We start from the raw sequence: 16,471 nt of genomic DNA on the forward strand, positions 1-16,471 counted from the left end.
GGAGTGTGTGAGGGACTGGTTGAGTGTATGGTGCTCTGTGATGGACTGGGACCCTGACTGAGTAAACTCGGGACCCACTGTGACCTGGAAGTGGATTAAGTGATGAAAGCACGACTGAATTTGGCCAGCGGTTCCCTGATGCTTTCAGACAAAAGTAAAGGTATTGCTTAAGTTTGGTAATGTGTTGTCAATTTTGTTACACTGCATTAAGTAACAAATCGAATAGACATTTATTCGTTCATTCTTGTATTTTCTCTGCGCACTCCATCAGGTTCAGGGTCACAAGGGATCCAGAGACTGTGGGTGCAGTACTCAAGGTAGGAACACACCATAGCCCTGAAGTGGATAAGGGTTACAGACAATGAATGAATATTGTAATTTCTCCCTGTGTCTGCATGGGTTTTCTCCGGGTGACTGTCTGTGAGGAGTGTGGTGTGTCCTCTCTGTGTCTGCGTAGGTTTCCTCTGGGTGACTGTCTGTGAGGAGTGTGGTGTGTTCTCCTCCGGGTGAATGTCTGTGAGGAGTGTGGTGTGTTCTCCTTATGTCTGCATGGGTTTCCTCCGGGTGACTGTCTGTGAGGAGTGTGGTGTGTTCTCCCTGTGTCTGCGTGGGTTTCCTCCAGGTGACTGTCTGTGAGGAGAGTGGTGTGTTCTCCCTGTGTCTGCGTGGGTTTCCTCCGGGTGACTGTCTGTGAGGAGTGTGGTGTGTTCTCCCTGTGTCTGCGTGGGTTTCCTCCAGGTGACTGTCTGTGAGGAGAGTGGTGTGTTCTTCCTGTGTCTGCATGGGTTTCCTCCGGGTGACTGTCTGTGATTAGTGTGGTGTGTTCTCCCTGTGTCTGCGTGGGTTTCCTCCGGGTGACTGTCTGTGAGGAGTGTGGTGTGTTCTCCCTGTGTCTGCGTGGGTTTCCTCTGGGTGACTGTCTGTGAGGAGTGTGGTGTGTTCTCCTCCGGGTGACTGTCTGTGAGGAGTGTGGTGTGTTCTCCTCCGGATGACTGTCTGTGAGGAGTGTGGTGTGTTCTCCCTGTGTCTGCGTGGGTTTCCTCCGGGTGACTGTCTGTGAGGAGTGTGGTGTGTTCTCCTTGTGTCTGCGTGGGTTTCCTCCGGGTGCTCCGGTTTCCTCCCACGCTCCAAACGCGTTGGTAGGTGGATTGGTGATTCAAAAGTGTCCATAGGTGTGAGTGTGTGAGTAAATGTGTGTGTTGCCCTGCGAAGAACTGGCCCCCCGTCCAGGGTGTATTCCCGCCTTGCACCCAATGATTCCAGGTAGGCTCTGGACCCACCGTGACCCTGAACTGGATAAGCGCTTATAAATAATGGATGGATGGATGGAATGTGTGGGTTTCTACCAGAGTGTGTCTGTTTTCTCCCAAAATCAAAACATATATTGGTAGATGGATTCACTGTGTTAAAGGGGCTGTAGATGATTCTGGAGACTGACTATTCTCACAGAAAACAAACTCAAAGCTCTCAGGTTTAATCACAGTCGAAAGTCTATTGTGCAGTATTTTGAAGTTTACATGGTGTTGGTTTGATGCTGCGGGACAGAATTGATTCTCAGTCAAATCTCTGCTACAACTTCACCGTCCCTCATGCTGTGACATCCCATTGTACAGAGCCTCTGAAAGCATCTATTTTCCTTGTATAGAAACAGACCTGCTGTTTTTAAGCTTGTAATACTGGGAGTTTAATTGTGACTCACTCAGAAATTCCACCCAAAACACAGTGAACACAAACAAATCGTTATTTAAAACTTCTTTATTCAGTGCTCACATGGAATTCTTTGGTTCACAATGGGTAAATACATCAGTAAAATACTGTGTGTTTCAAAGGAAAAAACATTACATCTGGAGTTATATTATCTATAAAGCTAAGTATGGACTATGAATGATCACAGTTTGCAGTTTTGGACGGACATGGCCTCGTCTGGCCAGCGGTATGAATCCACTGTGAAACTGTCGTAATCTGTGCTGAAGATGAATGAGCGGATGAAGGCTTCTTTATCGACAGGCTCTGGATACAGTGATGCCAGCTTGTGTTTATATGCGTACTCTACGATCTGTTCAAAATAAATAAAAACAAAATACAGTGAGTATGTCAGTGTACAGAAAAACAATATGAATACACAGTGTATGTATAAAGTTTACCTATAAATATATAAACTGCATATTAAGTTGACACTGATTTGCTCCAAATGTAAGGGGAGATTTTAGGCAAGGCAGAGCAAAATAACTATCACATGACCTTATGAGACTTACTGCTATTCATTCATTCATTTATTATCTGTAACCCTTATGCAGTTCCCTGTGTCTGCGTGGGTTTCCTCCGGGTGACTGTCTGTGAGGAGTGTGGTGTGTTCTCCCTGTGTCTGCGTGGGTTTCCTCCGGGTGACTGTCTGTGAGGAGTGTGGTGTGTTCTCCCTGTGTCTGTGTGGGTTTCCTCCGGGTGACTGTCTGTGAGGAGTGTGGTGTGTTCTCTCTGTGTCTGCATGGGTTTCCTCCGGGTGACTGTCTGTGAGGAGTGTGGTGTGTTCTCCCTGTGTCTGCATGGGTTTCCTCCGGGTGCTCTGGTTTCCTCCCACGCTCCAAAAACACACTTTGGTAGGTGGATTGGTGACACGAAAGTGTCCGTAGGTGTGAGTGTGTGAGAATGTGTGTGTGTGTTGCCCTTTGAAGGACTGGTGCCCCCTCCAGGGTGTATTCCCGCCTTGCACCAAATGATTCCAGGTAGGCACTGAACCCACCGCGACCCTGAAATGGATAAGGGTTACAGACAATGAATGAATGAACATTTATGGGATGAACTTCTCCAGAATGACTTACAGTTAGTCGCAATCATGTTACAGAGGGAGGCTAATGCACTGTGGTCTTATTAGCATAGTGCAGTGTGTTTGACCCAGAGGGGAACTGTTTCCCAATCTACCACTTGGAGAGCAGTGACTTTTTTTCCACATTTTTCTGATTGCTATCTGCAACTTTAACAGCTGAATAATACAAATATTAAATACAAATATTGTCAAAAATCTTTCCTCTCACCTTCACTGCTATTTTGAAGGAGACGTCTCGAATGCTGGTGAGAGGAGGATACAGTCTTCCTTCAGCCAGGTCCTTCTCTGTCACCAGCTCAGCAATCGTCTGAAAAAGAAACAGGATGAAATAATTTTAAAAAATAAATATGGATCAGACACCGCAGCGCTTCCTGGAAGTTTTGGATGGTTATGGCTTAAAGAACCTTCAACAACATACTTCATTTAATTTCAGAAATGGATTAATTCTCATTTTATTTGTGCTGCACTTTTCAATTCTTACTGCATTCGACTGCTTTTCTAAGAGGTTTCATTCTCTGTAGATGTTTTTGAAGCTTAAGAGTGGGTGGGATATTTGAGTTACACAAAGAGATAATTTGATCCATCAAGTCAATTTTCAATGCTCTATCAACAGACATGCCTCCAAAGGCTTTCTGCTCTTTCTGCCTGAGGCTCACTTTATAAGCCTTTAATTCAGAGCCAAGCCAAACAGCGTCACACTCGTTTCTGCTGTAATTCTCATTCCTTTAGAAGTGACAGATTTCGTGGATGGTAAGAAAAGTATGTTGTAATTTTGTGTAAATTGTTTTTCTCTCATAGCTCACTCAACCAATTGGAGACACTGTGTGGAAAGTGCACTTTCTAAGTTTTAATCACGTACCACATTTATGGTTTTTAGTTACCTACACCCCCTAGAATCAGCGAATAACTTTATTTGTGCACATAGTGTGTATAATCCCTACAGAGAAGCCTGAAATTAAATGGGACAACAAAGAGCACCTGCACATGAGCCTGTGGCCACCTTACCTAACGAAAACACCAGAGAGAAGACGTACATCTCACCAGCACTATGTTCTTTAGAGTGATAGAGTGCCATCTGATACCTTTGGGATGCTAATCATCCAACATCAGCACCTGACCTGACTAATGCTCTCGTGTCCAAACCGCACAAAATACTCAGAACTTTATTCCGAACCTTCCCAGAGCAGTACACACTGTTACTGAAGAAAACTGGAGCAAACTCCTGATTGAAACCTTACACCCAGGTGTCCACAAACTTTCAGTGTTTATTGTGAGGGCTAATCTGACTTTCAAATGCACACTGTCCACCAGCACCTCATTTAACAACTAGTCCCCAGTTGGCATCACACTGGTTTTTGCATTCAGGGCAAAGCTGTTTTCTTCACTGTCAATGCACTTCAGTAGAATTGAACACAATGACAGAAGCCACAGGTGAATTTTGGGGGTTGCGGGGGTGAGGGGGCAAGTTCTTGGCCTCATTTTAAAAGTGCTTAAGGCTAGAGGTTGGTAGAAAGTCTTATTTACACAATTCTCCTCCTTTACCCCACATGCAGTCAATCAGCGGAGACATGATGGAGCAGCCGTCCCTGAAGTACATTTGTCCTTCACTTGAGTTGATTTTATAGATGAGATGTCTACATTATCCATCCATTTCCATCGCTTCCTGCAGGGTTCTAAGTGTCTATTAATTGCTATCTACATCAGATTCAGATTGTGTGTGTGTGTGTGTGTGTGTGTGTGTGCACATGTTACCTCTGCTGTAATGAGAAATATCTCCTCTGGGATGCTCCTCATGGAGCAGGCTGTGACACCGAGCCCAACTCCAGGGAAAACATAGGCGTTATTGCCCTGACCCGGAAAAAGTTTCCGCCCATCCGCCAGAGTCACGGGGTCAAATGGACTGCCACTTGCAAATATGCCCTTACCCTATAACACAGACACACACAAATATACCCTATAAAAATGAGTTGCCCTGCTGGTTTAAAAACTAAATAAAACAAAACACAGACCAGCACAACTGGTCACAATTGAAACCATCATGGTACATTGTGAACGCTGTTACGTGGGACGACCAGCACTGGCTTCCTGAGGGAGACCAGCTAAACCAGCACCAGACCAACACTACACCAGCGAAAACAAACACAAACCAACATAAAATGTGAATGAGGAGGCAGGGCTGCAGAGCCTGAAGCTGAGGCTGGGATAAATCATTTAGTATGAATATCTGTTAAAAAATGTACCTGCATTGATTAAATATTGACTAAAATAAGACTGAAATGTAAATGATTTTTTTTAGGGGAAACAAATTTATTTCACTATGGATTCAAATAATAATAATAAAAAAAAAAGCTAATTTCCACCACTCACGGAATACACCCACATTTCTTTCATGAATAAAATTCAGCAACATACTCTCCTTGCTCTACGTTGTCTGTGTTCTTTTATTTTAAACACAGCACGGTGCTTCACTCACAATTCACAATTCTTTTAACAATGGACTGATACATTTAATGTAAATAGAAGGAGGGAGGCAAATAAGGCAATGCTCGATGTCTACTGTTACTAAACAAGAAATTTAAAATATTAAATTAAAGTTACATTATACAGTGTTCACAGGGCCTTAGATTCCTCCCAACTTTCACCATTTATATGGCACTCCTGTAAACTCTTACCCTGCAAGTCATACACACACTCATACACTACCTCTGTAAGTGTGTAGCACTGCTCTGCGGTACACTCTGCTTTGCTGGTGGGGTTACTGAGGGCGAAAATAATTGGACGCTTGTTGAACGTGGCCATGTCTCTGAGGATCTGCTCGGTGAAGGCCCCTGCAATGGCCGCCACACCTGAATCAAACAGAAAGAAGCGAGGTCAGTCATGCCATTCACATAAATCCGATCAGTCTTATGTCATTATAATTAAGAAGGTAATCACACCAGACACTCAAAGGTGGACAGTAGTGAAGTAGAGGCGCTGAAGTCTTTAATAACATAAGGTTTTTCTATTTTGTTGGAGGAATCTGGACACCTGCTCTTCCAACATTTCTTCAGAAATGAAGGGCATTAAATGAAGTGTTCCTCTTTTGTTGTATAACAACCTTTACTTTTATGGCTGTGAGGATCTGATTGCATTGGTGCTTAAGAGCGTTAGTGACAAATCGCTGTCAGTTAATGATGCTGGAATACAGCTCATCCCAAAGAGTGAGCTGGAGCTCCTTGTGTCAGCAATGGATGAACCTTAGCTGAATTTACTCATTTTAAATGGGTTTTAAACGCTTTTGGAAATATATAGTGTATATATTTATATAGTGTGTGTGCGATTACCGATGATGGCAGAGGGCTTCAGCTCCTGGATGACATCCTCCAGTTTCTTCATTTGAGCATGCTCATGAGCAAAGCGCTCCTTCTCTGGTGTCAGGTGATCACGACCCTGAAATAAATTCATAAACAGACTTTTAACACTGTACTGTTTACACTGCTCAACCAATCAGATTTGTTTCTTAAATCTAGACCACTGAAGAAGTATAGACGAACAAGTTAAATTTCATTCATTCATTCATTCATTATCTGTAACCCTTATCCAGTTCAGGGTCGCGGTGGGTCCAGAGCCTACCTGGAATCATTGTGCGCAAGGAGGGAATACACCCTGGAGGGGGCGCCAGTCCTTCACAGGGCAGTGATATTTCATTCATCCCTTAATTATTTCAATAAATCATGAATCCCTTTGGGAGTCTTTGCATTTATCACATTCATAGCAGTGTATACACACACACACTCACACATGCATTTGGGTGTTAGGTGCCTTGCTCAAGGGCACTTCAGAGGTGGATGTTATGGAAGAAAAAGCACTATTCCTTGATTCCCACTTTCCTCCATGTCTCCTGCCACTTCTGGGTGACCACATTTGATTGTGGTCAGACTTTAGCTATACTTGCTGACATAGAACAAGTACTAAGATCTCCTGGTCAAACAGAAGCATGTGTTCAGTTATAAGATTTGAAATGTGGCTTGGCTCCATGTGGGAAATCCAAAAATATAAATATCCAAATATTTTAAGCACATTTTTAAGTCAACAAAATGTCTTTAAAGCAACACTAGGTAATATATTTGCACTATAATTACAGCTTCAAAACCATTCTGTTGATGCTACTCAGGGCTCAGCATTGCAGAAACTGCTCTATATAACCCCTTCTCAAGGAGCAAAAATACCAGATCTTACCTGATGCAGCTTTAAAATCATTGTTATCTACAGCTTTGTGGCAGTATGTGAGTTTACCTTTACAATGAGCCCTTTAGAGTCGACCATCCAGATCTTCTTCAGACACTCGGCCTGTGGGACGCCCTCCTTCTCCATCGCCATGACGATCAGCTCCGCTATTCCCATCGCAGCCTTACAACATAATAAGAGACATTCATCAGAGCTTTGTCAAAAATGTGTCCAAACGTGGGGGAGGACATATTTATGTGGCCAAAAATTTGTGGACACCGTTTCTTCACACCCCAGTCAGCAATGAGTGCTCCTTAATGTATGAATTTACTTGTTATAATGAGAGCCTTCAAACATTTGGACAGTTAGTGTATAAACAGGTGCATATTACGTGGTAAAAAATGACTGAGCGTCTGAGAACGTACAGTCAATATCCTTGTTACAGTACAGTGTGAGAATAAACGAACAAGGCTGCTGTTATTGCAGTTTGCAGCAGGTTTCACCTTGAGGAGTTGGACACAAAAGGGCACACAGCTATTACTTCGACAAAGCTCAGGCTGAACGGAGTCAAAGGTTTTTCTGTGTCTGTTATTCACAGTCCAATGACCAAACGATTGCTCTTAAATGGACTGTTTAGGTTCTGTTTTCCAGTCAATAATATGGACATTTCTCGGTGTCCACAACAAACTTGTTACAGAGTGTAATATACTTAATAAAAGTTGCTTAAGTTAATCTAATAGAGGAAAAAAAATGCAAAAAAATAATGGAAAAACCTGCAAACATAAGGCCCAGCCCATTCACGCCTCATTTTTTGTTTTATGAACCATAAAACAGAATCCATAACCGGGAAAGTACATTTTGAAAGGGAGTGGTATGTTACCAACACAGAGTTAGGAAAAAAGCTTCTCACTTCTGGACTCTCACCCACTACATCGCAAAATCTTCACAGGAGTCATCAGGTAGGACCCTCCTCTCATAAGTGTTCCACTGTAACAAGCCAATGACACCTCCAGAAGGCTCAACATTAAAGTCTAGCATCCAAGACCCACCTTGCCTCAAAACTCACTTCACAGGATTTCATAGAATTCTACTCACAACCACTAAACCGACAGCATACACACCTTTAATCACACACCACTCTTCCCCACTCAACCTCAGCCCTTCTTATCCACAACCTCTGACTACATCATTCCGCTACCTCTGACAGTTCCTACCTGGCTGCTCTCAGCATGCAGCTTCTGAATCGGAATTTGACCAGCAAAGACGTAGCCGACTTCGGTACAAAGTCTCTAACACAGTGTTAATATATGATAATATAGTCTAATATATGCCGGCCACACATACTCTCTCACCTCAGCCTCCAGCTCTGCATATCGAGACCTTTCTCCTCCATCAAATTCATCTTCAAATTGAACTTGTCGCGCTATAAAATAAATTATCTGCTTGCTTTATGAGTCGAACACAATATCTGGCCTCAGTGCAGTTACTGCAATGCAATGTGGAACCCAGGTGTATTCTTGCAAAATTACCTGGCAAAGAGTCTGCAAACTATTCAGTGTAAATAAATCAATCCATAAATAGCGTAGATTCATATACACAAAATAAATAAATTAAAATATAAAGAGAAAGAAGAAAAATAATAAAAAGCCACTGACCTCTCCTGCCCCCTGGAAGACGATGGTGTGATGGGATATTTTGCTCTGGGTGATGCGGAGGGCAGCGAGGAGGCCAGCCACTGCCACCGCCGCTGTCCCTGTGACAGAGAGGAGTGAGAGTGTATGTCGCTCAATGCCAACGTGAGTGACAGTGTGTGAAAGGGCAGAGATGCTATGGATGGGGAGAGCTGATGGGTTTGAAAGGGGCAATTTGCTGGGGGCACTTCTGGATGTGTTTATGAAATTCATTTATTTGGGTATCTACATTTTGTACAGAGCTCTCCCATCAGCCACATCCTTGAACACCCACTACCTCACAAGCTCTTCATCAGGTAGGCACAGGGCTTTTGCTGTGTTTCACTGAATTAAACACAATACACCCCCTGAAGGCCCACCATTTCCTAGCACTACACGGAATGAGATTTCTCCACTTTTCCTGAATCTTATTACAGTATGATTTCGAAAGACCCAAATTCATTGCAAAACTGCCTTGAGAAAATTTTCTTCTTGAAGTTTGACAATTACTTCACAAGGTTTGCTTTGAATGCCTCTATTATACCATTTAAATCTCCTGTTTATTGTGGAATGTTTAAAATGGTGGACCTTGCATATTATGTTATCATTTCACTCAGATTCCGAAATTACAAAATATAATTATGTTCGTACACAAAGGCACTCAACATCTGTTCTTTGTGCTGTCAGTTAAATAAAGGTTGAAGTTAATTAACAAATCAATTTATTGTATTTATTGCATGTTACAAAATAGGGATCCGCCAGGTATGTTTCTCATAGACTGAGATTGAATATAAAATTCACTTGAAATTACAAATACGTTTAAAACAATATTTATATAACATCAGCTTCATTAAAGCAAAAGGGCAGCAAAAGCATGTGTATCAAATTGTTCTGTTCATTCATTGTCTGTAACCTTTATCAAGTTCAGGGTCGAGGTGGTGTCCAGAGCCTACCTGGAATCACTGGGCGCAAGGCAGGGAACACACCCTGGAGGGGGCGCCAGTCCTTCACAGGGCGATACACACTCACACCTACGCACACTTTTGAGTCGCCAATCCACAAAGTAGAGATAAACATGAGTAGAGCTCAAGATAATGAGATGTAACTGGAGCGTAGTTGTGGATTTATTTCACTCAGACTGAAATGACACTCCAGGCAGTGATGTTGAATTCTGTGAGTAGATTTAGAGACAGTTCCCAAGTCTCATTCCAAATGTAAGGCTTTAATACAAACCTTCCACACATCTGTAAGAAATATTTCCAATAGTAACAGACAGTGACTCGTAAATTATTTATGATAAAATAAAAACAGTACAGAAACGTATTATTTGATGTTTTATTTAGTTTTTGTCAGATTCCCTGAATATTTTGATGATATTTTGTCCCCTAACAGTTGAAATACCTAAATATGTCAATCATATATAGATTTTTTGGCTGAGCCCTGGATCATTGTTTCTCATAAAAATAACTAAAAGGCCTTTCAGGAAGGTTCTTTTTACACAAAGGTTTTGATATATCGCCAATACTTCGAATTTATAATATAACTGCCCTGTTATGTGTACATAACTATATAATTTTTCATCTTTTCAGATTTAGAGATCGTACCTTGAATGTCGTCATTAAAGGTGAGATATTTATTGCGGAATTTATTCAGCAGACGGAAAGCGTTGATGTTGGCAAAGTCCTCAAACTGGATCAGACAGTTCATCCCATACCTGCACATCAAGAATACCAAGATTTATTACATTCATGCATTTATTTCTTTAGAAATCAAATCATCATCTGATTGTTTTGGTGATTTATGGCCTTAGAACAAGAACCAACCAAGTATCGCGTTTGAAAGAAACCAAAATACACAGAGTAGGCGTCCACACACACACCGCACCTTTACTGAGTAATTGGCTTAATTCTTTTTTGCTGAGAAAAAGGCCCTAAATATCCACAAGTTTGTAGAAAATGTCCTCTTCGGTTTGTCTTCTACACAGTCCACATTAAACAAAAAAAAAGCATGTAAACTGAAGGCCATTTAGCTCCATTTCATATGGTGAGAGAGAGCAGTAGAAACCTTAATATGTAAAGCATCATCATCCTCATCATCAGCTAATCACTAACCACCGCTGATTGACAGAGAGATTAAAGATGACTTATTTTTGTTCGATGGATTGATTATGACAGCTCTCAAATGGATTTTTCCAGCCAATAGTTGTGGATAATAAAAGCTCATCATGCTGAAAGTAAAGCCACACTGAATTAGACATTCCAGTATATATTTCTATAATCAAACTTTATAATTACAGCTAACCCATTGAGGCCAAATGTCTGTAGACACTTGCTCATGTAAAAATTCTTCTGAAATGAAGGGCACTAATGTGAGGTTTGGGCATCTTTTGTTTTGCCATCAGCTTCTAATCTTCTGGGAATGTTTAAGGCTAGATATTGGATCCACTGCAGACAGTATTTGGTGGCATTCAGCTACAGTAACATTAGTAAGGTCAGGTACTTATGTTGGATGATTAGTTCTGGCAAGCCAAGTCATTCTAAAGGTTTTAAATGCAAGTCCACCACATAGGTCACTGCTATCCCTCTAGCCCACACTTGGCATTGTGTATGGTGCCCTTAGGCTCATGGGCAGCCTTTCCAGAGTGTCCCATTACATTCCATTACATTTCATGCTGTGGCATGGCTCCAAGGGACCTTGTTGTTATTTTGTAATTTAATACATGCTCCTGATTTCATTAGCATTCAATGTGTTTAACCAACAATCAAAACACTGGCAAAGGAAGAAAGAAAAAGAGCTCCATCCATCCATGCACCATAACAACACACAAAAAAAGTCATGTCTCACAAGAGCTTTAACGCTGATTACAGATGTGTATTTGAAAGCTGCACGGTTACCGTAGCAACTGTCGGGCTATTCGCAATCACAAATCTGAACAAATTTAAACATGGGACGTAGATTTTTATTTATTTATTTATTTTTGAGAACCAGTTCTGGGGTTTCCAAGAAAAGTCTGTGACATGCTTTGATCAAAAAAAGCACAAAGACCAAAAAACACAGCACTGCTCTCCACTATCTCAGCTCTGTTCACAGTGACATGGTCTAGGCGCTTGTTTCTTTAAATGAGAATAAGCCACAGCTCAGTTCAGCGCGAGAGCCCAGTAGGAGCAGAAGCTCTGGACTTTAGCCATTTTCACTCAGTTCTCTTTCTTCTCCGTTGTTGTTTTCATCATGTACTTTTCTCCATGCTCATTGTTTTGTTTTGCTCAGTTTAAACCCTGTCACATAAATGTGGGTCCTGTGCTGTGATTGGAGAGGCTCAAACAATGGGGTGGGACAATGCTAAAGTGTTAGCATTCTATGTAAAAAGCAGCACAATAAGAGAAAGACTTGTTTTATCCTATGTTGTCTGATCTAGGCAGACCCTAAACCCTACATGGTGGTCTTATTTTACAGTTTGTGGGTTAGTATGCTCCAAATATTTGATAATGCACCAAAAATATTTTTGTTTAATTTATTTTATTATTCTATGTTTTTTTTTTTTTGGTAATTTCAACTCTTTAATAAAGGTTAGGAGTTTGGAGAGAGTTAGAAAATAATCAGCTACCTATTTTTATCCACAATCCCTTCTATAGCTACAATGGTCTTTAAAAAAAAACATATGGTTATAGACTGAACTGGATAAGCGTTTACAGATAATGAATGAATGAATGAATATGGTTACTGACACTCAAGACCACTAATTAATAATCTTGAACAAAACCTGAATGAATGGTCGTTATCATTTTAATGACCAAAGTACAACCAAAATTCAATTCCTGCATATATTTTGAAAAAGAAATAAAAAATTAAGTTTTAGCTCTAAAAGGCTAAGGCTTTAGCTCTAAGACTGTTGTAGTTGTTACACACATTCTCCAGCAGTTTGTCCAACCTCCAGAGGGCGCCATCTAACTGCACCACACACCCACCAATGGATGAAGATCAACAGCAACCAGTTGATGCCCTTGTGGTCAGACTTTTTGGCTTGGTGTTTCAGGGTAACAGTTGTGTAAGAAAACATACAGTTTCTCCCACTCTGGGACATCTGCATACACAGTTAGAATCAGATCTTAGAAGAATATCTTATATTTTGTATGATGTACTCGTTGCTCTTTATTTACTTATTGTTTTATACTCTGCTGCTGTAACAAGGCAAATTTCCCCCTGTGGGATAATATAGGACTATTATATCATATCAAATATTTAGCAGAAACACTCCACAATTTGGGGATCCATAACTGTGTAGGCCATAAGGCTAATCCCAACCTTAGAATGAGCCCACCACTATGAGAAATAGGAGATCTGAAGGTGGTTAGAAAATGCATTGATCAATTAAAAGAACATTAGGAAAGTGTTTTTTTTTCTTTTCTGGGCTCCCCCTTCTGCTACAGACTATAATTCATTTTTACAGCACTGTCCTGTCCTGGTGGGGAGGTGGAGGGGTGTGATTTTCTACCTGTCCTCAAAAAGTTACATAGTGCAGTTTCTGCAGTGCTGAGCCCAGATTAGCAATGACAGAGGCTCTATTCTCCTTATTACAAGTTAGTGGAAAATCACAGTGATTTTGCAGCTGTAATTTTAAGGTAAAAAATTACCACACACACACACACACACGGGTACTAGGGTCAGAACACCCAGTTCCACAAAATAATAATATTATTATCATAATATTAAAAATAAAAAATAAAATACAATAAAAACAAAATAAAAACATTATCCATAATTACCTCATGTTGGCCACTCTGGTCATCTCCTAGTTCCTCACACTCTCACGGCCATGGTAAGTTTTATATGCCTCTATTCTCTTTTATATTTATCTGTAAAGTAGCAGTCTTATGCAAAGGTGTGCAACTGCCCCCGTGTCATAAAATAGACAGGTAGCATTTGTCTGGCCTGTGATAAGGGGAACATCCTGTACAAGCAAAGAAACAGAGCAACAGACAAGTCAGGGCTGAGATCAGAACCTGCTTAAGTCTGATAATACATCACACTAACTCGGACAGGAAATTAAACCCAGGGAACAGGATACACACCAGGCCAGAAACTTCAGGGAGCTCAGCTGTCAATCAAACCTCTAGAGCCTGAGATACAGCAGTTCATTAGCTCCAAATAAAACTGCCCAAGGACACAGGCTGTCATCTCACCATTTCTCCATCTCTTTCTCCATACTTCTCAATGATCTGCAGATCACACTGTAACCGGAAAATAATCCCCTAAGCTGAATTCCAAATAGACGCACTGCACAAAATCATTTTTTATCGCAGCGGTTCCCAAAGTGAGGGGCAATACATTTGACATGTTTCAAATGAGGCTTAAAATAAGTCACATGATCTGACACATTCCACACGTGGTGGAAAAAAATTAAACGAGGGGAAAGAACCATAAATAGGTTCAATAATCATAATATTCTAACTATAAATAAGGATAAATGAGAAATTATTAGATGTAACCTACACCTCTGTTAAAACCACCTCTGTTTCTGCACAGCTCTCCACTCCAGTAGCACTGCTGGGTCTGATCCACTCATACCAGAGCAACCCACACTAACACACCACCTTGAATTTGAAGAACATGGTTCTCACATAGGGGGTTTAAAAACATTATTGCTAACCAAGTCCAATGTTAATGTCCACAAAAAAAGGGATTAAGTGCCTTGCTCCAGGGCACTTCAACCATGGATAAATGTTTTCCTGCCTGTCCTTAGAACCGAGCCAACAGCCCTACGGTCTCAAGCTCACTTCTATTACCTCAAGGCCACAGATAAACTGAAGTTGTCTCGACAAATGTAGCTAAATTCACTGATTATAGTGTGTCTATAAGTCTTTGGACCTACAGTGTGTGTTTAAGAAGTTAAAAATACAAGTGCTGAGCAGTCACCACCATATCGTCCTGTGACCATCAGAGGAACATTAAAGCAGCTTTGTTACAGAGATAAGGCCAGACCTTCCACAGCTGTGATACACACCCAGCAGTCTGGGGCATTTAGGGTTAGACTGTGGCATTTAGGGTGAGACTTTGGGATAGCGTTAGCTTCATACTTGGGTTTGGCATTGGTTCAGGTTTGTGACGCACTGTGACATTACAGCAGTCTGACACGGATCATACAGATTTCAGAACAGCAGAAAGAGGAAATTAGCACTAACAGCCACGGTACGTGTGAACACAAGCTTTACAGTTAAATCTGTATTTATTTATATGGCATTTGGCTTAAAATATGAAAAATAAAGTGAAAGATTGTAATTCAGTGCATTCAAAGCTGTGGATCCAGTTGCTAATTCACACAGACCAGCCAATCCTGTTTTTGATTTCTGTGATTAATCAGATCAAAAGCAAAGCACTACACTGGTCCACTTCCAATGCAATGGCTAATCGCACTGACCTCCCACTCAAAAACTGACTTACAGCTCTTAGGACTGTATTAAAACTAGAGGAAAACAGTATCAGGTGGTTGTCATTATGAGATTGTTGTAAGAGTTATAAGACTGCACAGTTACTTGTTCAAGGTGACTGTAGATACAGATCGTGTTCCATTGGCTGATTCTTTGGCATATTTCCAGCATCATAATATTAAGACATCAAAATTGCAGTTTGAAAGTGTGCCCTTTTCAGTTCACAAGAGCTACATTACCACGACTAAATGTCAGAAAAGCTTATAAACACAGACATTTAGCTTCTTTATAGCACGTCAAGCAATATCAGAGCAAAGCAACACTGTGCTGAGCACATGGCCACAGTCACAACTGAACGATACTCTATCTACATTCAGGGTCCAGATTTAAAAGCAGTGTTCACATGTGCAAAGAGAATTATTTTTTAAATTTGGAGAATGTTTCCTCGCCATTTGGTAGCTCAGGTTTGTCTGCCTTCTGGGAAAAAAAGGTCCAGTGTTTGTATGCAGCCCCGGCTCTGTCAATGGGAATAAATTAAATCTCGGTCCAAAATGGCTCAGGAGCTCTCCTTTTGTTGCATACTCAGTTACGGCAGAGAAACAGCAACTGGAGGCATTTGGACAGTGGAGAGAACTTGCATGAAGAAAGATGAGGATATTGCTCTATAGGTAGGAACACTGTTGCTTACTCAAATATACTGTTCCACCTTAAAAATCATAGAGCTTCTGAATGAACAGAAAGTGAAGGGGAGTTTGTTTTGCCTTGAGTACAGTAGGTCTCCAGCATAGTGTGTTACCATTAAAGCCAGATGTTTTTAGTTTTCTTGGTTGTGAAAACAGATGTGAATGCTTTATAGATTTATAGAATATTATTTTTAAATTTTAGTGCAAAACTGCAATTAGTAAATCTTCCAGCAATGTCAGTCCTCCTTGCAAAGACACCATTCTTTCCAATGTGTGACTGATCCACATGGCCTTGGAGGATATGACTAGTGTCACTCTCCCTGGACCTTCACATTTCTTTCTAATCTCAAGTGAGAAATTAGAGTAGCAATAGGTCAGACATCTGAAAAAAATGTCCCCCATTGTACTTCTCTCTTCATAGTAAAGAAAGCTTTATCCAACACACTCCATAACACACACACACACACACACAGACATGAGAAACGACTCCAAGAGCCTGAGTCAAACCCAATTACCACAACTCACACCACCAGACACACAAGAGAGCATCCCACCCTTTTTTAGACAGCGTGGTGAGCCTGAAGTGAAACGCTCATCTATAAAAGTGACTGTCACATCACTAAAAATAGCCTTAGCTTTCATCCTGGGGCTTGGGGTTGGTCT

The 16,471-nt window shown here is 41.1% G+C and overlaps 1 protein-coding gene across 1 annotated transcript in view; it reads right to left on the bottom strand.

Moving 5' to 3' along the window:
• Positions 1-1,769: 1,769 nt before the first annotated feature.
• The window catches only part of LOC136678327 (NADP-dependent malic enzyme-like), a 65,356-nt gene continuing 50,654 nt past the window's right edge, over positions 1,770-16,471 (bottom strand). The window contains exons 8-15 of the mRNA XM_066656343.1: positions 10,305-10,414; positions 8,686-8,783; positions 7,100-7,213; positions 6,148-6,253; positions 5,528-5,670; positions 4,577-4,750; positions 3,033-3,131; positions 1,770-2,056 (exon numbers count right to left, since the gene is read on the bottom strand). Of these exons, the coding sequence (XP_066512440.1) occupies positions 1,889-2,056; positions 3,033-3,131; positions 4,577-4,750; positions 5,528-5,670; positions 6,148-6,253; positions 7,100-7,213; positions 8,686-8,783; positions 10,305-10,414 (1,012 nt within the window). The 3' untranslated portion in view covers positions 1,770-1,888. The remainder of the gene's footprint in view (positions 2,057-3,032; positions 3,132-4,576; positions 4,751-5,527; positions 5,671-6,147; positions 6,254-7,099; positions 7,214-8,685; positions 8,784-10,304; positions 10,415-16,471) is intronic.

This window comes from Hoplias malabaricus, chromosome Y, assembly GCF_029633855.1.
Source record: "Hoplias malabaricus isolate fHopMal1 chromosome Y, fHopMal1.hap1, whole genome shotgun sequence".
Taxonomy (NCBI): Eukaryota; Metazoa; Chordata; class Actinopteri; order Characiformes; family Erythrinidae; genus Hoplias; species Hoplias malabaricus.